Source organism: Heteronotia binoei, chromosome 15 (genome assembly GCF_032191835.1).
Source record: "Heteronotia binoei isolate CCM8104 ecotype False Entrance Well chromosome 15, APGP_CSIRO_Hbin_v1, whole genome shotgun sequence".
In the NCBI taxonomy this organism is placed as follows: Eukaryota; Metazoa; Chordata; class Lepidosauria; order Squamata; family Gekkonidae; genus Heteronotia; species Heteronotia binoei.
In genome coordinates this window covers 2850133-2874667 of record NC_083237.1, presented here as the reverse complement: position 1 = coordinate 2874667, position 24535 = coordinate 2850133, and the positions used below count along the sequence as shown (strand labels likewise).

The 24535-nt window shown below is 49.0% G+C and overlaps 2 protein-coding genes across 2 annotated transcripts in view; both read left to right on the top strand.

Annotated features, from left to right (window-relative positions):
- The window catches only part of LOC132584587 (monocarboxylate transporter 13-like), a 21105-nt gene extending 10967 nt beyond the window's left edge, over window positions 1–10138 (top strand). Inside the window, exons 3-6 of the mRNA XM_060256489.1 lie at window positions 424–567; window positions 3070–3846; window positions 6051–6280; window positions 9941–10138. Of these exons, the coding sequence (XP_060112472.1) occupies window positions 424–567; window positions 3070–3846; window positions 6051–6280; window positions 9941–10138 (1349 nt within the window). The remainder of the gene's footprint in view (window positions 1–423; window positions 568–3069; window positions 3847–6050; window positions 6281–9940) is intronic.
- LOC132584585 (monocarboxylate transporter 13-like) lies at window positions 10135–24535 on the top strand. Its single transcript, XM_060256488.1, has 4 exons — window positions 10135–10342; window positions 15480–15623; window positions 20488–21255; window positions 24330–24535. Exons 1-4 carry the CDS (start codon window positions 10135–10137, stop codon window positions 24533–24535), a joined length of 1326 nt encoding a protein of 441 aa, XP_060112471.1.

Genomic DNA, 24535 nt, shown 5'->3' with positions numbered 1-24535 from the left:
CAAATTTTCAGTACAGCATCCTCTGCTCAGCTTCATATCGCTTGGGTATTCTAACACAGGCACGCCCAACATGGCGCCCACCCAAGCCTGGTGCCCCTAGTTTCAGAAAAGTGGGAGAGGCCAAGCGGGACTTTTGCCCATCAAGGCTTCTGGTTGGTCACTGGAAATTTGAGCGGCTGTGAAGATTTAAAAACAAACAAACATTGCTACGGCAACAGTTGTCCCCACAGCACAAGGATTCTGACCGTGGAACTAAAGGGAAGCTGAGGCAGCCATTTACGGCTGTGCCCACTGCGCTGCACCACAATTCCAAAGTTAGCCTCAGGCAAAAAAGGTTGCCCCCCCCCCTCATTCTAGCAAGAATGTATTGGGAGAATCCTTTACGTGTCAGAGTAACCAGTTCCTCTTTGATGCCCTCTACAGGTCCAGTGGGGAGTGCTCTCAGTGCCCGCTATGGGGCACGCCCAGTGGTCATGGCTGGTGGGTTCCTCTCTGGGCTCGGGCTGCTGCTGGCTTCCTTCTCTACCCACCTCACTCACCTTTACCTGAGCATCGGTCTGCTTGCAGGTACCTGCCTAGCCCATTCTTCTTGCAGCGGTCCACAGAGCACAGAAAGGCCTCTGCTCTCATAAGAACAGAAGAGAAGCCATGTTGTATCAAGCCAATGGCCAATCCAGTCCAACACTCTGTGTCACATAAGAACATGAGAGAAGCCAGGTTGGATCAGGCCAATGGCCCATCCAGTCCAACACTCTGTGTCACATAAGAACATGAGAGAAGCCAGGTTGGATCAGGCCAATGGCCCATCCAGTCCAACACTCTGTGTCACATAAGAACATAAGAGAAGCCAGGTTGGATCAGGTCAATGGCCCATCCAGTCCAACACTCTGGGTCACATAAGAACATAAGAGAAGCCAGGTTGGATCAGGCCAATGGCCCATCCAGTCCAACACTCTGGGTCACATAAGAACATAAGAGAACCAAGGTTGGATCAGGCCAACAGCTCATCCAGTCCAACACTCTGTGTCACATAAGAACATAAGAGAAGCCAGGTTGGATCAGGCCAATGGCCCCTCCAGTCCAACACTCTGTGTCACATAAGAACATAAGAGAAGCCAGGTTGGATCAGGCCAATGGCCCATCCAGTCCAACACTCTGTGTCACATAAGAACATAAGAGAACCAAGGTTGGATCAGGCCAACAGCTCATCCAGTCCAACACTCTGTGTCACATAAGAACATAAGAGAAGCCCTGTTGGATCAGGCCAATGGCCCATCCAGTCCAACACTCTGTGTCACATAAGAACATAAGAGAAGCCCTGTTGGATCAGGCCAATGGCCCATCCAGTCCAACACTCTGTGTTACATAAGAGAAACCATGCTGCATCAGGTCTATGGCCCATCCAGTTCAACACTCTGTATCACACGGTGGCCAAAATACCCACATGCCTTCAGGAGGTCCATCAGCGGGGCCAGGACACTAGAAGCCCTCCCACTGTTGCCCCTCCCAAGCACCAAGAATATAGGGCATCACTGCCCCAGGCAAAGAGTTCCAACAATACGCTGTGGCTAATAGCCCCTGATGGACCTTTGCTCCGGATGTTTATCCAATTTCCTCTTGATGCTCCAGTAGAACCCAGACACAAGGAGGTCATATATCATAGAGAGATTGTCAGGAAATTGCTTTCTAGACATTGTTTTCTTATATGTTCACCAATTGCTGGTTGTTTTTTTAACAAGCCTCTCTAAACACCTTTTGAATCTGTGACTTCTCTGGCAATCTGAGGTGACCTTAGAAAGGCACCGAGATGTATTAAAAGACCTTCCAGCCACCTAACAAGGGCAGGCCTTAAATATGAAACCGTTTCCAACTCCATAACCAATTTTCATTGACATCAGAACTCTAAAAAGTAATAATGACTCCGGCATTTCTGAGCACATGCAGAATGCCTTTTCCTCACCGCACCGCCTTTAAATTGGTTTTTAAGATCTCCTTCTCCAATTCCCCACTAGCCTTACGCCGGTCTCCTCTTCTCCACGGGGCTTCTGTCGGATTTCACGCTATCTGCTCCAGGACTGCTAGCCACTCCACCTCTTTCATGCAGCAAACAAGGTCCTCTAAAAACTGGTTTCTGTGTGCCGCACGAAAAAGGCAAATCGAGTTGCAGCCCTGGGGCAGTCAGTGTGAAATCCGACGAAAGACCCGCAGAGAAGAGGAGCGTGAGAGCGGCATAAGGCTAGCGGGGAATCGGTCTTAGTTTCTTGGCAAAGCTAAACACCCCCCCGCCACCACACACACATTTTGAACAACCAAGCAAGAGGGAGGGTGATAGACAATACTGAACTTGATAGGAAAAGGAAAGGTCCGCTGTGCAAGCACCAGTCGTTTTCGACTCTGGGGTGACGTTGCTTTCACAACGTTTTCACGGCAGACTTTTTATGGGGTGGTTTGCCATTGCCTTCCCTAGTCCTCTACGCTTTCCCCCCAGCAAGCTGGGTCCTCATTTGACTGACCTCGGAAGGATGGAAGGCTGAGTCAACCTCAAGCCTGCTATCTGAACCAGCTTCCGCTGGGATCGAACTCAGGTCGCGAGCAGAGAGTTTGGACTGCAGTACTGCAGCTTTACCACTCTGAGCCACGGGGCTCTTTAAAAGGTAAAGGTAGTCCCCTGTGCAAGCACCAGTCGTTTCCGACTCTGGGGTGGCGTTGCTTTCACAACGTTTTCACGGCAGACTTTTTACGGGGTGGTTTGCCCTTGCCTTCCCCAGTCATCTACGCTTCCCCCCCGCCCCCCGCAAGCTGGGTACTCATTTGACCCACCTCGGAAGGATGGAAGGCCGAGTCAACCTCGAGCCAGCTACCTGAAAACCCAGCTTCCACCGGGGATCGAACTCAGGTCGTGAGCAGAGCTTAGGACTGCAGTACTGCAGCTTTAACACTCTGCGCCACGGACAGGCTTGATAGACCGAGGGCCTAATTCCATCTAAGGCAGTTTCCTGTCTTCATGGAGAGCCTTTAGCAAAATGGCTCTCTTTTTCCAAATCTCACCCCCTGCTCTCCTCCCCTCAGGGTTCGGCTGGGCCCTCGTCTTCACTCCTTCCATGGCCACCGTGTCCCGTTATTTCGAGAAGCGACGGACGCTGGCCACAGGTTTGGCTGTTTCAGGCACCGGCATCTCTTCCCTGGCCTTTTCCCCGCTCTTCCAGTACCTGGTGGACTCGTACGGCTGGCGAGGTGCGCTCATGTTAGTGGCAGCCATGTCTCTCAACCTGGTGGTATCTGGGGCTCTACTGCAGCCCTTGGCCTTGGAAGGAGGAGACCCACTCCCCAAAGGGCAGGCCACGGCTGCAAAACGGCCAGCGACGCTCGCCACGTTCTTCAGTCTGGAGCTCTTCTCCCACACAGCCTTCATGAGCTACACCTTGGCCTTTGTCCTGGTAGACACAGGCTACTTCGTCCCTTATGCCCACCTGGTGGCCCGCGCAAGAGAGGTGGGGTGTGATGAATACCAGGCTGCCTTCATTATGTCTGTGGTCGCCGTCGCGGACCTGTGCGGCCGAATCTTTGCCGGTTGGCTCGCCGATTCCAGGATCTGTGGCCGCCTCCTCCACCACTTGACGCTCTGGACGGTCTTAACTGGGGCGTCTCTTGCGCTGTTGCCCCTGGGGCCCGGTTACACCTCGCTCCTGGCTCTGGGCCTCTGCTATGGGTTCTTTGCTGGGGCCTTGGTTCCTCTCCAGTTCACCAGCCTGGTGGAGATTGTAGGCACCGGACGCCTGCTGGGGGCTATCGGGCTCATGCACATGTTGGAGAGTGTCGGGGCATTGCTGGGGATCCCACTGTCAGGTAAAAGCTCCCGTTTACTTCTCTTGCTAGATCGTCCCACGGTGTTCCATTGTTATGAGTGGAAGTCTGGCTCAGAACAAATGGCAGATAGTTTTGTCTGCAGCGGGACCGCGAGATTTGAGTCCAGCAATGTCTTAGAGAGGAACGCAGATTTTCCTTAGAGAGGAACACAATTTTTTTGTGTGCGAGGGAGGTTCGATTCCCCACTCTTCCACATGCACCTGCTGGAGTGACCTTGGGTCAGCCACAAGTTCTCAGCGGAGCTGTTCTCTCAAGAGCAGTTCTCTCAGAGATCTCTCGGCCCCACCTGCCTCACAGGGTGTCTGCTGCAGGGAGAAAAAAGGAAAGGAGACTATGAGTGAAGGACGGGGTATAAATTCAGCTACACTTCTTCTCCTCCTTCTTCTCCCAATTTGTTTTTTTTTTTTTTGGGGTCTCTAAGATGCTCGTGGACTCCAATCTAACAAAACACCACAGCCCTTGTAAGGGGAGGGGATTTGACACCACAAGCACAAAAACCTTCCTTTTGTTGAGGAACAGCACCTCTTTCGATTGGAGATACCCAACCTGCAGCTGCCTCGGGAGGTCTGAGGCAGAGTGGTGGGCCTAACCACAAAATGGCTGCCACCAGAGGCAGCCACAAAAGGCCAGGGAGCAAGGTCACGCTTAACTCTTCCACGTTTCAGGCAGACACCATGTTCAAGAGGATGCCATTAGGAACTTAAGAACATGAGGGAAGCCACGTTGGATCAGGCCAACGACCTCTCCAGTCTAACACTCTGTTTAACACAGTGGCCAAAAAAAACCCAAGTGCCATCAGGAGGTCCACCAGTGGGGCCAGGACTACTAGAAGGCCTCCCACTGTGACCCCCCAAGCACCAAGAATACAGAGCATCATTGCCCCGGATAGAGAGTTCCAACAATAGGCTGTGGCTAAGAGCCACTAATGGACCTGTGCTCCATATGTTTATCCAATCCCCTCTTGAAGCTGGCTATGCTTGTAGCTGCCACCGCCTTCTGTGGCAGTGAATTACACTGCCACAGAATAGAAGTATAGAAGTACTTCCTTTTATCCATTCTAACCCATCTGCTCAGCAATTTCATTTAGTGGCCACAAGTTCTCGTATTGTGAGAAAGGGAGAAAAGTACTTCTTTCTCTACTTTCTCCATCCCGTGCATAATCTTGTAAAAATCTATCATGTCACTCCTCAGTCGACATTTCTCGACACTAAAGAGCCCCAAGCATTTTAACCTTTCTTCATAGGAAAAGTGTTCCAACCCTTTAATCATTCTAGTTGCCCTTTACTGGACTTTTTCCAAAGCTATAATATCTTTTTTGAGGTGCGGTGACCAGAACTGTACACAGTACTCCAAATGAGACCACACCATCGATTTTTACAGGGGCGTTATGATATTGGCTGATTTCTTTTCAATTCCCCTTCTAATAATTCCCAGCATGGCGTTGGCCTTTTTTTTTTAATTGCATTTGCACACTGTCTCAACATTTTCAGTGAGTTATCTACCAGGACCCCAAGATCTCTCTCTTCATCTCTCTAGCGAGCCAGTTTTGTGTAGTGATTAAGTGTGCGGACTCTTATCTGGGAGAACCGGGTTGGATTCTCCATGCCTCCACTTGCAGCTGCTGGAATGGCCTTGGGTCAGCCATTAGCTCTAGCAGAGGTTGTCCTTGAAAGGGCAGCTGCTGTGAGAGCCCTCTCAGCCCCACCCACTTCACAGGGTGTCTGTTGTGGGGGGGGGGAGAAGATATAGGAGATTGTAAGCCACTCTGAGTCTCTGATTCAGAGAGAAGGGTGGGGTATAAATCTGCAGTCTTCTTCTTCTCTTGACAGAATAAGATGAAGATGATATTGGACATATCCTGCCCTCCACTCAAGAGTCTCAGAACGGCTCATAATCGCCTTTATCTTCCTCCCACACAACAGACACCTTGTGAGGTGGGTGGGGCTGAGAGGGCTCTCACAGCAGCTGCCCTTTCAAGGACAACCTCTGCCAGAGCTCTGGCTGACCCAAGGCCATTCCAGCAGGTGCAAGTGGAGGAGGGGGGAATCCAACCCGGTTCTCCCAGATAAGAGTCCGCACACTTAACCACTACACCAAACTAGCTCTCAATTTCAAGAATAGCCGGTAGTGAATGTAGGTGCTATCAATATCCTTGAAGCTAACCAGTGCTCTTTCTGTTCCAGGCTGGCTGAGGGATCTCACAGGGAACTACTCAGTCTCCTTCATCACGGCTGGAGCCTTCCTCTTGGCCAGTAGCTTAATCCTGGCCACCCTTCCCCACTATTTCTCCTGCTCCAGGTCGTCAGAAGCTGAGGAGGATGGGACAATGAGGCCTCAAGGCCATGACATCGTGACCAGACAGAGAACTTTTGCAGCTGGTAGTGAAGACGAGTCAGCCCACCCTGGGGCAGAAGTAGCCAATTAGCCTCTTGCCCCCTGGACCACTCTGGAGCCTCACGAAGGCAATTCAGGGAACAAATTCTGAGCCCAGCGGCACAACGGCTGCAAGCACACAAAAGCTTCTACCTAGAATAAAGCTTTGTAGGTCTTAAAAGGTGCGAATGGACTCAGGCTGTGTTCTGCTGCATGGCTACCCACCTGACTCAGAGTTCAGGGAAGACAGCAAGTTCTCCATCCTGGTTTCTGGGAAACGTAAGAACAGAAGAGAAGCCATGTCGGATTAGGCCAATGGCCCATCCAGCCCAACACTCTGCATCACACAGGGGACAAAAAAACCCAGGTGCCATCAAGAGGTCCATCAGTCGGGACAGGACACCAGAAGCCCTCCCACTGTTGCCCCCCCCAAGCACCAAAAATACAGAGCATCACTTGCCCCAGATAGAGAGTTCCAACAATACACTTTGGCTAATAGCCACTGATGGACCTCTGCTCCAGATGTTTATCCAATCCCCTCTTGAAGCTGGTTATGCTTGTAGCCGCCACCTCTTGTGGCAGTGAATTCCATGTGTTAATCACCCTTTGGGTGAAGAAGGACTTCCTATTATCCGTTCTAACCCGACTGCTCCGCAATTTCATTGATTGCCCACGAGTTCGTGTATTGTGAGAAAGGGAGAAAAGTACTTCTCTACCTTCCCTGTCCTGTGCATAATCTTGTAAACTTCTATCAAGTCACCCCTCAGTCGACATTTCCCTCAGTCGACAGAAAGCATTTTGTGGTTTGTCCGTGGTTGTCAGAAACAACCTGGTGAAGGTGGCATAGATCAGGAGGCAAAAAAGGAGCTAAAAACCAAATCTGACCGTCTCTTGTCTTCTTTTGCAGCCTAAGGTTTTGCGAACCCGCTAATGGAGTCCATAATTTCTGCAGATGTTTCCTTTAATCCTGTGACAGAACTGATGTGGTACTGGTGTTTTCTTCAGCACAATGGGGATGGTGGGGGAGAGCTCATTTTGACAGGGGAGGTGCTGGATAATCCATTCCTTGTTTGTGACACTTCCTTTCCTCTCATAGACATCTTAGCAGAGAAATTCAGCTTCTACTAAGTTTCTGCTCAATTTCACTTCTAACGGTGTGTGGGGGGGAGATGTTTGAGGTAGGGGACATTGTAGCTGAAAGGTACTCACTGTCTTTAAATAAGAAAAGCCTAAATGTTTGTATAGCTGGATAATCCCCCGTTCTTTCACACACTTTAAATTTCAACCTTTGTAAAAGTTCTAGGACCTGGCATGACTTTGTCTATGGGGTCGCAAAGAGTCACGCCGAGCCCTAGAACTTTTACAAAGCAGTTTTGCACACCAGAATGTGGGACTCGACAGTTTTGCACACCAGAATGTGGGACTCGACAGTTTTGCACACCAGAATGTGGGACTCGACAGTTTTGCACACCAGAATGTGGGACTTGACTGTGCGACGGAACAACAACAACAAGTTCTAGAATTTCTCTGGTTCTGGTGTGTGTGGAAGTCACACGTTATTCATCACGGGAACTGGGCAATAGGTGCTTATGCTGGCTGTACTGAATTACACACACTTTTGTTGCTGGGCGTAGTAGTGGAACCTGTTTCAGTATTTTCAAAACGATTGTTTTAAAAAAAGGCAATTGGTTGTTTATGGTCACAGGATCCGACTTGTCAGTTCTGCCATTGTTAAGCTAACTTGAGGGCCCTATCTCTCATCTACCTTGCAAGATTCTAGGGTGGAAGAGAGGGAGAGGGAAACGATGCATATCACACTTCAAAAAAAGACATGAAAGAGTGAAAGAAATGTTGCTCAGAGGAGGATGCAAATCTGCACAGCCTGGGCGGAGACTGGGTGGGGGGAGAGATGACTCTGGGCCCACATTCTGGTGTGCAAAACTGCTCTGACAGCCACCTGCAGCCCCTTGCTAAGCTGTCATCTCGCAGTAGCTCAGCGGGAAGACTGCAGGCGCTCACATGTAGAAGAAGATATTGGATTTATATCCCGCCTTCCACTCTGAAGAGTCTCAGAGTGGCTCACAATCTCCTTTCCCTTCCTCCCCCACGACAGACACCCTGTGAGGTAGATGAAGATATTGGATTTATATCCCACCCTCCACTCCGAAGAGTCTCAGAGCGGCTCACAATCTCCTTTCCCTTCCTCCCCCACAACAGACACCCTGTGAGGTGGGTGGGGCTGAGAGGGCTCCCACGACAGACACCCTGTAAGGTGGGTGGGGCTGAGAGGGCTCTCACAGCAGGGCTCTCACAGCTCTCACTTTCAAGGACAACCTCTGCCAGAGCTCTGGCTGACCCAAGGCCATGCCAGCAGCTGCAAGTGGAGGAGTGGGGAAGCAAACCCAGTTCTCCCACATAAGAGTCTGCACACTTAACCACTATACCAAACTGGCTCTCCAGTTGACCTGGTCAAAGCAGAATGGGAAAGAAAGGGGAAGATGAAAAGGTTTAGAATCAGAGAGTTGGAAGGAACCATTTAGTTGGAAGACTCTTCTAAGATCCTGGATTCTGAGGACTAGCTACCAATACAATCCACACTTGAGGGACATAAGAACATAAGAGAAGCCGTTTTCGATAAGGCCAATGGTCCCTCCAGTCCAACACTCTGTGTCACACAGTGGCCAAAAAACCAGGTGCTATCAGGAGGTCCACCAGTGGGGCCAGGACACTAGAAGCCCTCTCACTGTTGCCCCTCCCAAGCACCAAGAATACAGAACCTCACTTGCCCCAGACAGAGAGTTCCAACAATACACTGTGGCTAAGAGCCACTGATGGACCTCTGCTCCATATTTTTATCCAATCCCCTCTTGAAGCTGGCTATGCTTGTAGCCCCACCACCTCCTGTGGCAGTGAATTCCATATCTCAGCTGCTGCTTCTGTCCACTTTCCGTCCGCCGGCCCTCTCAAGAGAAGCTAAGGACAGACCGAAATGTGGAGCCGTGCTTGATCTTCGGAGATAAGCAGAGCAGTGCCAGATTTTGAAATTGTATCCCTTGGCGAGCTGTCTGAAGAAGGATTTTCTGAAAGAGGACGGAAGTGCCGGCCCAGTTGCAACCACACCAGTCTGGGAACTGCAATCACATTTGTTTTGGACTTCAGGAAATCCGACAAACGAAGAAAAACTGCATTTGGGAAATGGACTGCAAAATGATTTCAAATTAATGTGGAAAATATTGCGGCTAAAAATATTGTTTTCAACGTATGTATTAGTTAAAGTTCTCACAGAGTGTTCTTAGTTATATCCCTGACCTCTAGGCAGGGTCTGCAGACTTCCTGGAATTATAACAGGTCTCCAGTTCCCCTGAAGAAAATGGCTGTTCTAGAGGGTAGACTCTATGACCTTAAATTCCGCTGAGGTCCTCAAAACCTGCCTTCCCCAGGCTCCACACCACCCCCCTCAAATCTCTATGAATGTCCCAAAACCAGAGTTGGCAAACCTAGAGAGTAGGCCGTGGTGAGCAGAGGTGACTCAGAGTGGTTTCCTGGTGTCAGAAGTGGAATGGCGTTGGAGGTTCTGCTCTCAACCTGAATGACGGGACACACCTGTAGACTTTGCGCCAAGCTTTGATGATAAGAGGCCTTAGAAAAGTGGGCCGGCAAACACTTGTACGGGTGCCTACTCTTCTTTTCGCCCCTCTAGGGAAGCGAGAACAGCGGGAAGTTCTGGCCACTGGTGGATTTATTGTTTCTGCAGCCTCTCCTGAGGTACACGACTCTCTCTCTCTCTCGAAACAACAAGAAGGCAGCTGTGTTCGGGGCAGAGCAGATATGTGAACAGCCCCACAGGACGGTTGGTGGCCCACTACGCAGAGTGGGATCTTTCTCTGAAACACCATGAAGCCCCACGTGCCCTCCTCTGAGCCGCCCGATGGAGGCTGGGGCTGGATGATCGCGTTGGCAGCTTTCCTGCAGTCAGCCCTGATCTTTGGGGTGATCCGATCTTTTGGGGTCTTCTTTGTGGAATTCATGGCTTATTTCGGGGAGCCATCCACCACCGTCTCCTGGATCTCCTCGGTCACAGTGGCCGTGTTGATGTTCAGCAGTGAGTATTCAACTCGACGGCCTTTTTTTTTTTTTTTTTTTTTTAATTTTTTAAAGTTTTATTACTAAGAATCAAATACAAACATAACAAAACACTGACACACTAATAACATGAAACATATAACATAAAAAAGCAACACAATACACAACACAATAAACATACTACTCCCTACCACTTCATCCCCTACCAACTACACCCCACACTGGAGAGGGATAGGGGGGTTAAACATAAAAACATTACACAGTTCAATGCTTCATTCATACATTATCCTGATATACTCCTTATATATCATAGCTTCTGTTTTTATATGCCTTATATCATATATCATATATCATATATCTTAACCTATCATATATCATAACCTCTGTTTTTAACCCAGTCATATACAGGGTCCCATTCTTCCCGACATTTCTGCACATTACCACCTCTTAATCGGGTGGTCATCAAATCTGCTTCCGCCGTTTCAAAAAGTTTAGATATGAATTCTTCTCTGTTAGGAGTTCTGTCCTCCTTCCAGTACTTAGCATATAGAATTCTGGCAATTGTAACTATGTACAACACTAATTTCAGCTTGGTCTCTGGTAAATTTTGTCTGCAAATGTTTATGAGATACAGTTCCGGAACATGCTTCACTTGTATTTTCAGAATTTTTTGAATCCAGATGTTGACTTGTCTCCAATATTTTCTGGCCTTTTTACAGTGCCACCATATATGGAACAGAGAACCTTTGACTTCGGTACATTTCCAACATTTATTGGAGTAAGAGGGATATATTTTTGCCAATCTGTCTGGAGTAAGATACCATCTATAAACCATTTTATACACATTTTCTTTAAGGTCTGCTGGTTTTATTAACTTCATATTCTGCTTCCATAGCTTCTCCCACTCTTCCAGATCTATATTGTAACCAAAGTCTTTCAGCCATCTAATCCAAGCTTCTTTCACCACTTCATCCTGCATCTTGTCTTGGAGCAGCCAATCATATACCTTGGCAATTAATTTTTGTTTAGACTCCAAAATCAAATCTAGATCAAAGTCGGAATTCCCAAAACCTATTTCTTTATCTTTTCGAAATCTCGATCTCACTTGACATTGTAGCCACCAAGATAGCTTTAGAACTTCTTCTTCAATCAGTTCATTGTGGTCGTTTAACAGATAAGCATAGTCCTGTTGATTTTCCCAATTGTATAGTTTAGGATGCGACGAAGCCTCTATCGGGGAAATCCATTTTGGCGTATGTTTATACAGTACTTTTATTTCACTCCAGACCGCATACAAAGCTCTTCTTATTTCATGTCTGAGAAAACGCCCGGTTTTAGTAGGAGTTTTATACCACATATAACTATGCCAACCTTCTCCCAGGCCATCGCCCTCAATGGACAATAGCCTTTTATTGTCCAATTTACACCAAGTTCTCAGCCACGCAATGCAGCACGCTTTGTAATACAATTTCCAGTCCGGGAGAGCAAATCCTCCTCTTAGCTTAGTGTCTTGCATGACTTTCATTTTTATTCTGGCCTTCTTACCCTGCCAAATAAACATTCTAGTCAACTCATTAAGTTGTTGGAAAAAGGATTTAGGTAATGCAATTGGAATCGTTTGAAATAAAAATAAAATTCTCGGAAGTATATTCATTTTAATTGTAGCGACTCGACCAAGAAGTGAAATTTGTAGATCTTTCCAGTTCATTAGATCCCTACGGATCTCTTTCAGAATTTTTTCGTAATTATCCCTATATAGATTCTTTAAATTATTAGTCAGGAAGATTCCTAAATATTTAACCTTTTTTTCATTCTTGAATCCTGAGAGCTGCTCCAATCTTTCAATTTGATCCTTTTCCATATTTTTCATTAGAATCTTAGTTTTCGCGGCATTCAATTTAAATCCAGATACTTCTCCAAACTCCTTCAGTCTTTGTTTAAGGCGCTCTATCGATGACATAGGTTGTTCTAGTATAAATACCAAATCATCTGCAAATGCCAACGTCTTTAATTCTGTATTATTTATTCTAATTCCTTGAATTTGGGAATCTTCTCTTATCTTCTTAATCAGCGGCTCCAAAGTCAATATAAAAAGTAATGGAGATAAGGGACACCCTTGTCTTGTACCTTGTTCTATTTCTATTGAGTCCGTCGTTACTCCATTAAAATTAGCTTTGGCTGTCTGTTTCGTGTAAATTGCTTCGACCATTGAGCAATATCTTTCTCCACATCCAACTCCTGCCAATGTCTCTTTAATAAAGTTCCAGTTGACATTGTCAAAAGCCTTTTCCGCGTCTATCAAAATCGCCGCGAATTCTTTATCTGAATGTTCCCTATAATATTCAATTGCGTTCAGAAACAGTCTCACGTTCTGGTTCATTAAGCGTTCCGGGACAAAACCTGTTTGGTCTTCATGAACTAGGCTTCTAATAACTTTCTTCAATCTATTTGCTAATATTGTTGCATAGATCTTATAATCACTATTCAATAGAGAGATTGGTCTATAATTTTTAATTTCTGCTGGGTCAGAATCTTCTTTATGTATGAGAGATATTAGGGCCTCTTTCCACGATTCCGGAATCTCCCCCGTGTTGTAAACATTTTCTAGTACTCTCTTAAAGGGCAGCAGTAGCTCGTCTTCGAAAGCTTTGAAGAATTCAATCGGCAGTCCGTCTGTACCCGGCGTCTTGTTACTTTTTTGAGTTTTAATAGCTTCAACTACTTCCTGCATTGAAATTGGGCTCTCTAAACTTACTTGTTGTTCGTTTGTTAATTGCTTCAGTTCCACTTCCTTTACATAAGTCTCTTGTTTTTGCTGATCAATCTTCTGTTTCTTATACAAGTTCCGATAAAAATTTTGAATGATTAATTTCATTTGGGAATTTTGGAAAGTCTCCTCCTCCGCCTCATTTCTTAACATCTTTATAATCTTTTTCTCCTTCTCTTTCCTCAGTCTATACGCCAACCATCTACTCACTTTATTTGCATTTTCAAAATAATTTTGTCTTGTCCATTTTAACTTCCTCTCAATTTCCTCTGCCAGGAGGGTATTTATCTGATGCTGAATAGCTGTAATTTTGGTCCTAATCTCATTTGGGTTCGCCGCTTTCTGTTGCTTTTCAAGGCAATTCAGCTTTGTTAATAGCTCATTGTAAGTCTTCCTTTGTTCCCTTTGTTCGACGGCCTTTTTGGTACACGAATCCAGACTCCTAAATTCTGAAATTAATGTTGCTGGAAGAATTACTAAATTGGTGTCTGAAATGCACTCTGCACATGCTTAGGCATACTCTCATTTGTTCTTATTTTGCATGTTTCAGCAATGAGCTGGGGGGGGGGCGGGCTCAACAGCAGCAATCAGACTGGGGGCGGAGGGTCTTGTATAAGAAGAAGAAGAAGAATTGCAGATTTATACCCCGCCTTTCTCTCTGAATCAGATACTCAGAGCGGCTTACAATCTCCTTTATCTTCTCCCCCCACAACAGACACCCTGTGAGGTGGGTGGGGCCGAGAGGGCTCTCACAGCAGCTGCCATTTCAAGGACAACCTCTGCCAGAGCTCTGGCTGACCCAAGGCCATTCCAGCAGGTGCAAGTGGAGGAGTGGGGAGTCAAACCCGGTTCTCCCAGATAAGAGAGCTCTGGCTGACCCAAGGCCATTCCAGCAGGTGCAAGTGGAGGAGTGGGGGAATCAAACCCAATTCTCCCAGATAAGAGAGCTCTGGCTGACCCAAGGCCATTCCAGTGGGTGCAAGTGGAGGAGTGGGGAATCAAACCCAGTTCTCCCAGATAAGAGGGCTCTGGCTGACCCAAGGCCATTCCAGTGGGTGCAAGTGGAGGAGTGGAAAATCAAACCCAGTTCTCCCAGATAAGAGGGCTCTGGCTGACCCAAGGCCATTCCAGTGGGTGCAAGTGGTGGAGTGGGGAATCAAACCCAGTTCTCCCAGATAAGAGAGCTCTGGCTGACCCAAGGCCATTCCAGCAGCTGCAAGTGGAGGAGTGGGGAATCAAACCCGGTTCTCCCAGATAAGAGCGCTATGGCTGACCCAAGGCCATTCCAGCAGCTGCAAGTGGAGGAGTGGGGAATCAAACCCGGTTCTCCCAGATAAGAGCGCTATGGCTGACCCAAGGCCATTCCAGTGGGTGCAAGTGGAGGAGTGGGGAATCAAACCCAGTTCTCCCAGATAAGAGAGCTCTGGCTGACCCAAGGCCATTCCAGTGGGTGCAAGTGGAGGAGTGGGGAATCAAACCCAGTTCTCCCAGATAAGAGTCCACACACTTCACCACTACACCAAACTGACTCTTTTCTTCTGAACAGGCGTCCAAGAGGTGAAAGCCTCTGCTCTCTTCTTTTACCTTCAATGGCCCACCTATACCATTCAAATTAATATAATGCATCTAACAGTGTACGCTAAATGGCCAAATTCAACATTTTACAACCAACACTTCCTAAAACACCTCTGAATCGAACTGCATCAGATAACTAGGAACATCCTGAAACGTTACCCTTTGGTTTGCCTCCTGAGCCATTTTTTTTGCTGTGCTTGAAATGCAATTTTTTTTTTTTTGCGGGGGAAGGGTCTTTCTAGGACAGGGCCCCTCACATTTCTGAGCCTGCAGACACCTTTGGAATACTGACAGGGTGGCGAGTGTTTGGAGGGGCCGTGGCTCAGTGGTAGAGCATCTGCTTGGGAAGCAAAGGGTCCCAGGTTCAGTCCCCAGCATCTCCAACTAAAAAGGGCCCAGGCAAATAGGCGTGGAAAACCTCAGCTTGAGTCCTGGGAGAGCCGCTGCCAGTCTGAGTAGACAATACTGACTTTGATGGACTGAGGGGGGTCTGATTCAGTAGAAGGCAGAGTCATATGTTCATATGTTCAATGGCTGCTTCAGCTGACCTTTAGTCCTTCAGTGAAGATCTTTGGGCTGCTGCCAAAGCAATATTTCAAAAAAAGAAATCTGCCCAGCCAATCAAATTTCCAGTCGCCAGTCACAAGCCTTGCATGGTGGAAACCCTACCTGTTCCCCCAGCCGCTTCCTAAAAGCAACCACGAGGACCCCTGTTCGAGGGGCTCTCCTCCTCTCCTAATTCTCCTCCCTCCCCAGCCGGGGTCCATCGGAGGGAAAGAGGTTTTAATCAGCTCCTCTTTGGTACCCCCAACAGGTCCTTTGGCCAGTGCCCTCGGGGCGCAGTACGGAGAGCGGGCCGTGGGAGTCGTCGGTGGGTTCCTGTCGGGGCTGGGGCTCTTCCTGGCTTCCTTGGCCACCAGCCTGGTTCAGCTCTACCTCTTCATTGGCCTCCTCACAGGTAATTGCAGCTGGTGCAGAATGCCGCGGCCCGGCTGTTATTCGGTCTCCCAAAGTGGGAATACATTCAGCCGGGTCTTCGGACCCTGCACTGGCTTCCAGTAATATACCGAGTCCGGTACAAGGTGCTGGTTATCACCTTTAAAGCCCTATATGGCTTGGGACCTGTCTACCTGAAGGACCGTCTTTCCCCGCACGTTCCCCAGAGAGTACTGAGGTCGGGAACACAAAATCTCCTTACTATCCCTGGGCCGAAGGAAGCCCGTTTGAAATCCACCAGAGAAAGGGCTTTCTCTGTTATGGCCCCTACATGGTGGAATCAGCTGCCGGAAGAGGTGAGGGCCCTGCGGGACCTTGTACAGTTCCGCAGGGCCTGTAAGACGACCCTCTTCCGGCTAGCCTATACCTAGCTTGAGAATTTTAATGTAACTTGCCGGATTTCTTTTATATACAGTTGAAATATTTATTAATATTTATTGATAACCATGGTTTTATCTGTTTTTATCTGTTTTAAATGCTGATCCCTTTATATGTTTAAATACTGTAATTTTGTTGGATCTATCACTGGAAGCCGCCCTGAGCCACTTGTGGGAAGGGCGGGATATAAATCCCAAATAAATAAATAAATAAATAAGCCGAGTCCTGTTTCCGCACAAAGCCACCCCCTGGAGGCTTCTGCAGGGACTCCTCTGACTTCCTGAGTCGTGAAACGAGGGCTACCTTTCTGGAGAAGTCCCCCAAGTGGTCGCACGGGGCAGTAGCAAGAGGAGTAGAAGCCTGGTGTCCTCGCTCTGAGCTGACCAATAGCATGGAAGGCGACTGGCTTCCCTTCCCGGGCCTGCCCTGGGGCAATTCTGCTTTGACTTGGCCCAGGCCGGCAGCAGCTTCGGTTCAGAAGACGATGGATGTTCCTCGTTGGACTCACCAAATGCTTCAAACCCGCCCTGGGCATAGCGGGTGGAAAGAATTTCACCCCCCACTAGTACTGCCAGTCTCCGGGTGGGCAAATAGAGAACATTCTATGAGAGTTTTTTACTAATGCTTATAATACCAAAACAATTATTATACTAAACAATTTGTTTGTTGTTCAGTCGCACAGTCGAATCCGACTTTCTGCGACCCCATGGACCAAGTCACGCCAGGCCCTCCTGTCTTCCACTGTACTCCAAAGTCTGCTCAAATTCGTGTTTGTTACATCAGTAATGCTGTCCAGCCATCTTTTCTTTTGCCGTCCCCTTCTTCTTTGGCCTTCTGTCTTTCCTAGCATCAGGGTCTTCTCCAGGGAGTGCTCCCTTCTCATTGGGTGGCCAAAGTATTTGAGCTTCAGCTTCAGCATCTGACTTTCCAGGGAACAGTCTGGGTTGATCTCCCTTAGGACTGGCTGATTGGATCTTCTTACAGTCTAAGGGACTCTCAAGAGTCTTCTCCAGTGAGGGCTCCCTTCTCATTGGGTGGCCAAAGTATTCGACCTTCAGCTTCAGCATCTGACCTTCCAGGGAACAGTCTGGGTTGATTTCCCTTAGGACTGACTGATTGGATCTTCTTGCAGTCCAAGGGACTCTCAAGAGTCTTCTCCAGTGAGTGCTCCCTTCTCATTGGGAGGCCAAAGTCTTTGAGCTTCAGCTTCAGCCTCTGACCTTCCAGGGAACAGTCTGGGTTGATTTCCCTTAGGACTGACTGATTGGATCTTCTTGCAGTCCAAGGGACTCTCAAGAGTCTTCTCCAGTGAGTGCTCCCTTCTCATTGGGAGGCCAAAGTCTTTGAGCTTCAGCTTCAGCCTCTGACCTTCCAGGGAACAGTCTGGGTTGATTTCCCTTAGGACTGACTGATTGGATCTTCTTGCAGTCCAAGGGACTCTCAAGAGTCTTCTCCAGTGAGTGCTCCCTTCTCATTGGGTGGCCAAATTATTTGAGCTTCAGCTTCAGCCTCTGACTTTCCAGGAAACAGTCAGGGTTGATTTTCCTTAGGACTGACTGATTGGATCTTCTTGCAGTCCAAGGGGCTCTCAAGAGTCTTCTCCAGTGAGTGCTCCCTTCTCATTGGGTGGCCAAATTATTTGAGCTTCAGCTTCAGCATCTGACTTTCCAGGGAACAGTCTGGGTTGATTTCCCTTAGGACTGACTGATTGGATCTTCTTGCAGTCCAAGGGACTCTCAAGAGTCTTCTCGAGTGAGTGCTCCCTTCTCATTGGGTGGCCAAATTATTTGAGCTTCAGCTTCAGCATCTGACTTTCCAGGAAACAGTCAGGGTTGATTTTCCTTAGGACTGACTGATTGGATCTTCTTGCAGTCCAAGGGGCTCTCAAGAGTCTTCTCCAGTGAGTGCTCCCTTCTCATTGGGTGGCCAAATTATTTGAGCTTCAGCTTCAGCTTCAGCATCTGACCTTCCAGGGAACAGTCTGGGTTGATTTCCCTTAGGACTGACTGATTGGATCTTCTTGCAGTCAAGGGGCTCTCAAGAGAGAGCTGCCACCTGACATCAGCCAGAGTTCCCGATGACCGACCGTCTGAAAAGCAGAACCGCCAACATAGTAACGGTACAGCTCCATGGAATAGTTTTTAAATTTTAATTGTATTAATGTTTTATAGATTTTATTGACCTATTGCTTTAAATCGTGTAAACGACTGTTGTAAGCCGCCCTGAGTCCGCTTGCGGAGAGAGCGGGATAAAAGTCTAATATAAAAAAATAAATAAAATAAATAAGATTCTTTTTCAATATTCAGTGGTATTTCAAAAATTCCCTTCTACAAAAAAATTGTACAATGTTCTCTTTGTCTGCAGAGCTATAAAGTCCAAGAGCTGTTTCCTTGGTGGCCAGTGGCTGGGGCTGATGGGAGTTGTAGGCAAAAAACATCTGGAGAGCTACCGTTGGCCATCCCTGCTCTATGGCATTGCACGCTGCTGAGGTCCTTCCTCTCCTCTAACCCTGCTTTCCTTGGGCTTCACCCAGAGTTGGGAAACCCACCAGTCACATACCTCAAGACTATAACAAAGCAGGAGTCAAGTCTCACCTTTAAGACCAACAAAGTTTTATTAAAGGTGCAACTTGACTCCTACTTTGTTTGACTGCCTGTCAAAATCGACTAATAATGACTTAAGAAGAAATGAGTTTCAGAGCGGCTCACAATCTCCTTTCCCTTCCTCCCCCACAACAGACACCCTGTGAGGTGGGTGGGGCTGGAGAGGGCTCTCACAGCAGCTGCCCTTTCAAGGACAACCTCTGCCAGAGCTATGGCTGACCCAAGGCCATGCTAGCAGGTGCAAATGGAGGAGTGGGGAATCAAACCCGGTTCTCCCAGATAAGAGTCCGCATACTTAACCACTACACCAAACTGGCTCTCCTGGGGGATTATGGGGGATCATGGCCTAAGCAATAGGCCCTGTTAAAATCATAACGGATCCACTGCTGCTAATGTTTTACCTTAGCTGCTTCCCTTCCCCCCTTTTCTTATTTTGATTTGCAACTGGTGTGAAGGAACTAGTCGGCGCCTTCTCAGGGCCTGAGGTGGGAGGAAGCCTTGCATAACAATTCAAGGGCACTGGCCAGCTATCGCTTGAGAAAGTATCTAATAGTTATGTGTGAATGTTTCCTCCTGTAAACCCGCCCCCCCCCCATGAATGTTTTTGAAGTAGGGTTGCCAAGTCCAATTCAAGAAATATCTGGGGTCTTTGGGGGTGGAGCCAGGAGACTTTGGGGGTGGAGCCAGGAGACATTAGGGGTGGAGCCAAGATCAATGCTGTGACTAGCATAATTGAACTCCAAAGGGAGTTCTGGCCATCACATTTAAAGGGACGGCACACCTTTTCAATGCCTTCCTTCCATAAAAAATAATGAAGGACAGGGGCACCTTCTTTGGGGGCTCATAGAATTGGATCCCCTGGTCCAATATTTTTGAAACTTGGGGGGTATTTTGGGGAGAGGCACTAGATGCTATATGGAAAATTTGGTGCCTCTACCCCAGAAAACAGCCCCCCCAGAGCCCCAGATACCCGCAGATCAATTCTCCATGATTTTCAATGGGAATAAATCTCCATAGGGAATAATAGAGTTCCCAGCAGACATTTCCCTCCCCTCCCCCCGCTTTCTGAGGACCCTGAAGCGGGGAGAGAGTCCCCAAACCGGGGGATCCCCTGCTCCCACCTGGGGATTGGCAACACTATTTTGAAGTGTATCTTAAAACCCATGTATCAATGTATTGGTTTCATTCTTAGCAAGCTAGAGGCTTGCGCCAGAGTACCGGTTATCAATAAATGAATCCTTAGTATCAACTTGGACTCATTCTTGAATCCGTTGACTTGACACTGCCTTCTGGGAAGACAGATCCAGGTGGGTCGCCCTCTTGGGCAAAAGCAGCAGAACAAAGCACGTGTGTCTAGCAGGGGCACCTTATAGGAACAACATTTTATTCTGGGCGTATGTTTTTGTGTGCATGCACCGTGCACCTAGAATAAAACGTTGTTGCTCTTAAACGTGCTATTGGACTCAAACTTTCTTCTGGAACAAAGTAGGAGTCGAGTGGCACCTTTAAGACCGACTTTGTTTTATTCAGAACGCAAGCTTTCGTGTGCTCTTAAGCGCACTTCATCAGACGAGGAATCCGGCACGGCGGGCAGAGCCACACGTAGCTGGTGGGCAGTGGCTCAGAATGTAAAATGGTACAGATTTAAGATCCAATGACAGAATAGTAAAATTATCCGGTAGGCGGGGGTTCAGAATGCAAAATGGTACAAATATAAGATTCGATGGCAGAATAGTAAAATGAACAAATGGAGCAAACCTTGGATCCGAACATTGTGATAACGCATAGTCGCCTGGATGATTCTGAAGTACATTTTAACCCCCGTTTTCCTTCCGTGTCATTTAGGTTTTGGTGGTGCCCTCATCGTCTCCCCCTCCCTGGCCTTGGTAGCCCGGTATTTCAAGCGGCGGCGTGCCCTGGCCAACGCCTTGGTGTTTTCCGGCGCTGGCATTTCTACCTTGGCTTTCTCCCCCCTCTTCCAGTTCTTGGTGGATACCTACGGCTGGCGCGGGGCCCTCCTGATTGTGTCTGGCATGGTCTTCCACCTGGTGGTGTGTGGGGCCCTCCTTCGGCCCTTGCCCTTGGCCCAAAAGGACACTTTGGGGGCTCTCGAAGAGGAGAGCCGCTGGGGCAGGTTGGCGTCCCTCTTTGGCCTACGTCTGTTCTGCCACCGAGCCTTCATGATCTTCTGTGGGTCTGGGATGCTGATTACGGCGGGCTACTTCATGCCTTTTATTCACTTGGTGCCCCACGCCAGGGAGACGGGCTTCGACGAATACCAAGCAGCCTTCCTGGTGTCTGCGGTGGGCATGGCTGATATTGCAGGACGCGTCACAGCCGGCTGCCTGGCCAACTGTGGGCCTCTTCGTCTCGTCCACCACCTCACCCTCTGGACCTCCCTGACGGGCGTCTCCTTGCTCGTGGTGCCCCTGGGACGCAGTTACATCCTCTTGGTGGCCATCAGCATCGCCTACGGGTTCCTGGCTAGCGCCATCATCCCGCTAAAGTTCTCCACCCTGATGGAAATTGTGGGCCCAGACCAAATCATGGGAGCGATCGGGCTCATTCACCTGATGGAAAGCTTTGGCGCTTTGGCTGGGCCTCCACTGTCGGGTAAGGAGGGCAGGAAGGGTGGCTTCAGGGCATTAGTTCTTGTGGCCCTTTCTCACGTGCCCAGGGAATAGGGTTGCCAATCCCCAGGTGGGGGCAGGGTTTGGAGGCCCTCCCCCCGCTTCAGGGTCATCAGAAAGCAGGGGGAGGGGAGGGAAATGTCTTCTGGGAACTCTATTATTCCCTATGGAGATTTATTCCCATAGAAAATAATGGAGAATTGATCCACGGGTATCTGGGGCTCTGGGGGGCTGTTTTTTGGGGTTCAGGCACCATATTTGCAGTAGAGCATCTAGTGCCTCTCCCCAAAATATCCCCCAAGTTTCAAAAAGATTGGACAAGGGGGCCCAATTCTATGAGCCCAAAAAGAAGGTGCCCCTATCCTTCATTATTTCCTATGGAAGGAAGGAATTGAAAAGGTGTGCCGTCCCTTTAAATGTGATGGCCAGAACTCCCTTTGGGGTTCAATTATGCCTGTCACAGCCTTGATCTTGGCTCCACCCCTAATGTCTCCTGGCTCCACCCCCAATGTCTCCTGGCTCCACCCCCAAAGTCCCCAGATATTTCTTGAATTGGACTTGGCAACCCTACCAGGGAAACGTCCATCACCATCTGGGGGTCGGGCAGCAATTTTATGCAGGCTGGTTTGGACAGGAATCCTGGAGGTTGGGTTTTGTTTTTTTCGCCACCTTCTGGGCACGGAGCAGGGGTCACTGGTATTGTGGGGGGAAGGGATTTGTGCATTTTCTTCACTGTGCAGGAGGTTGGACTAGATGACTCTAGAGGTCCCTTCCAAACTCTGTGATTCTAGGATGTGAAATGATGCAGCATCTAAGGGAGAAGTTCTAAACAGGACTACCAAGAAGACGACGACAGCAGATTTATACCCCGCCCTTCTCTCTGAATCAGAGCAGCTTACAATTTCCTATATCTTTCCTATATACAACAGACACCCTGTGAGGTGGGTGGGACTGAGAGGACTCTCCCAGAACCTGCCCTTTCAAGGACACAGTCTCAGAGCGGCCTACAATCTCCTTTCCCTTCCTCCTCCACAACAGACACCCTGTGAGGTGGGTGGGGCTGAGAGGACTCTCCCAGAAGCTGCCCTTTCAAGGACAGAGGCTCAGAGCGGCTCACAATCTCCTTTATCTCCCTCCCCCACAACAGACACCCTGTGAGGTGGGTGGGACTGAGAGGACTCTCCCAGAACCTGCCCTTTCAAGAACACAGTCTCAGAGCGGCCTACAATCTCCTTTCCCTTCCTCCTCCACAACAGATACCCTGTGAGGTGGGTGGGGCTGAGAGAGCTCTCCCAGAAGCTGCCCTTTCAAGGACAGAGGCTCAGAGCGGCTCACAATCTCCTTTATCTCCCTCCCCCACAACAGACACCCTGTGAGGTGATTGGGGCTGAGAGGGCTCTCACAGCAGCTGCCCTTTCAAGGACAACCTCTGCCAGAGCTATGGCTGACCCAAGGCCATGCCAGCAGGTGCAAGTGGAGGAGGGGGGAATCGAACCTGGTTCTCCCAGATAAGAGTCCGCACACTTCACCACTACAGCAAGACTGACCTCCGTGGCCCAGGAGACGGCAGCTTCATGTATGTCAGGAACCACGTGGGCTAGAAGTCAGACCATTCATGGTTCCAAGACAGGATCTTCTGGGGGTCTTTGCATGAAAAGGACTGAGCAGCATCTTGACTTGCAGGAAGAGGGAGAGTCTGGGAAGGAGCGGGAAGTCAGGTGGGGCTATAGAGACCCAGCAGCCTGCCCTTCCCTGAAATAGGTGCAGCTAACCCCATCCACCTCAGCAGGCTGTTCCAGTAGAGTTGGCACAAGCCCAGTTATGGGCGGCAATCTCCTGCTAAAAGGCCGAAGGCTGCCCAGTTCAAGCTCCATAGAACAACTTGGCACCTAGAATATCTGGCACGGGTTACTCTGGGGCATAGATAAATCCTAATAGAAATAATTTATAACACTAGGGCAGACACTTGGGGGCGCAAACACCTACAATGGCTGAGCAGGTAGACGCTGTGCGCGGTCGTTAAAGGTTGTTCCATTCAGGTGACTTGATCTGACGTATACATAGAAACATAAGCTGAAGGGACCCCCCAAGGGTTATCTAGTCCAACCCCCTGCACAACGCAGGTAATTCACAGCTCCCTCTCCCCAACTCCCCCAGGGACCCCTGCTCAATGCCCAGAAAGAGGAAGAAGATATTGGATTTATATCCCGCCCTCCACTCCGAAGAGTCTCAGAGCGGCTCACAATCTCCTTTCCCTTCCTCCCCCACAACAGACACCCTGTGAGGTAGATGAAGATATTGGATTTATATCCCGCCCTCCACTCCGAAGAGTCTCAGAGCGGCTCACAATCTCCTTTCCCTTCCTCCCCCACAACAGACACCCTGTGAGGTAGATGAAGATACTGGATTTATATCCCGCCCTCCACTCCGAAGAGTCTCAGAGCGGCTCACAATCTCCTTTCCCTTCCTCCCCCGCAACAGACACCCTGTGAGGCGGGTGGGGCTGGAGAGGGCTCTCACAGCAGCTGCCCTTTCAAGGACAACCTCTGCCAGAGCTATGGCTGACCCAAGGCCATTCCAGTAGGAGCAAGTGGAGGAGTGGGGAATCAAACCCGGTTCTCCCAGATAAGAGTCCGCACACTTAACCACTTCACCAAACTGGCTCTCCGTGACAAACTTCACTCTCTGAAGACAAACTTCACAGAAGGAGAAGGAGCGTTCAAAAATGCCAAGAGGCCAGGCCTCAGATTCAATGGGAGCTCAGGAGCACAGCTCCTGAACCTTTCTGAGAGTTCCACCTCCTTGTCCATTGAATAGTAGGTGCAGCTGCATAACAATCCCCGGATGAGCTCCGCCACCTCTTTTTCTACAAAACAACCCCTGCAAGAGGCACACACTCTGCACATGCCTAAAGACACTTGTGTCAGAAGCCCAAGAGTTGAATGGTGGGTCATGACTTCCGCCTTTCCTACGAAGTCCCCTTCTAACCCAGGTTCACCGTGGGACTGGAGGGCTCGCTCACCTCCAAGCTTCACCTTGTCTTCTCCTCTCTTGCAGGCTGGATCCGGGACATGACCGGCAGCTACACGGCTTCATTCCAGGCAGCTGGCTCCATCCTCATGGTGGGCGCCTTGGTGCTTGTGGCCCTGCCCAACTACCTCCCTTGCCTCCCTGCAGCGCCCCTCAAACAACCTGAAGGATGCAAAGAGGAGCCCGATCCCTCCCCCACTGAAGACGGAGGCTTCCGGACTGGGCGGAGCTGA

Excerpts from the sequence above, each read along its gene's own strand:
- LOC132584585 (XM_060256488.1), top strand. The coding sequence starts at position 10,135 with ATGAAGCCCCACGTGCCCTCCTCTGAGCCGCCCGATGGAGGCTGGGGC. Across the intron at positions 10,343-15,479 it reads GGCCGTGTTGATGTTCAGCA|GTCCTTTGGCCAGTGCCCTC; the intron begins GTGAGTATTCAA and ends TACCCCCAACAG. Across the intron at positions 15,624-20,487 it reads CTTCATTGGCCTCCTCACAG|GTTTTGGTGGTGCCCTCATC; the intron begins GTAATTGCAGCT and ends CGTGTCATTTAG.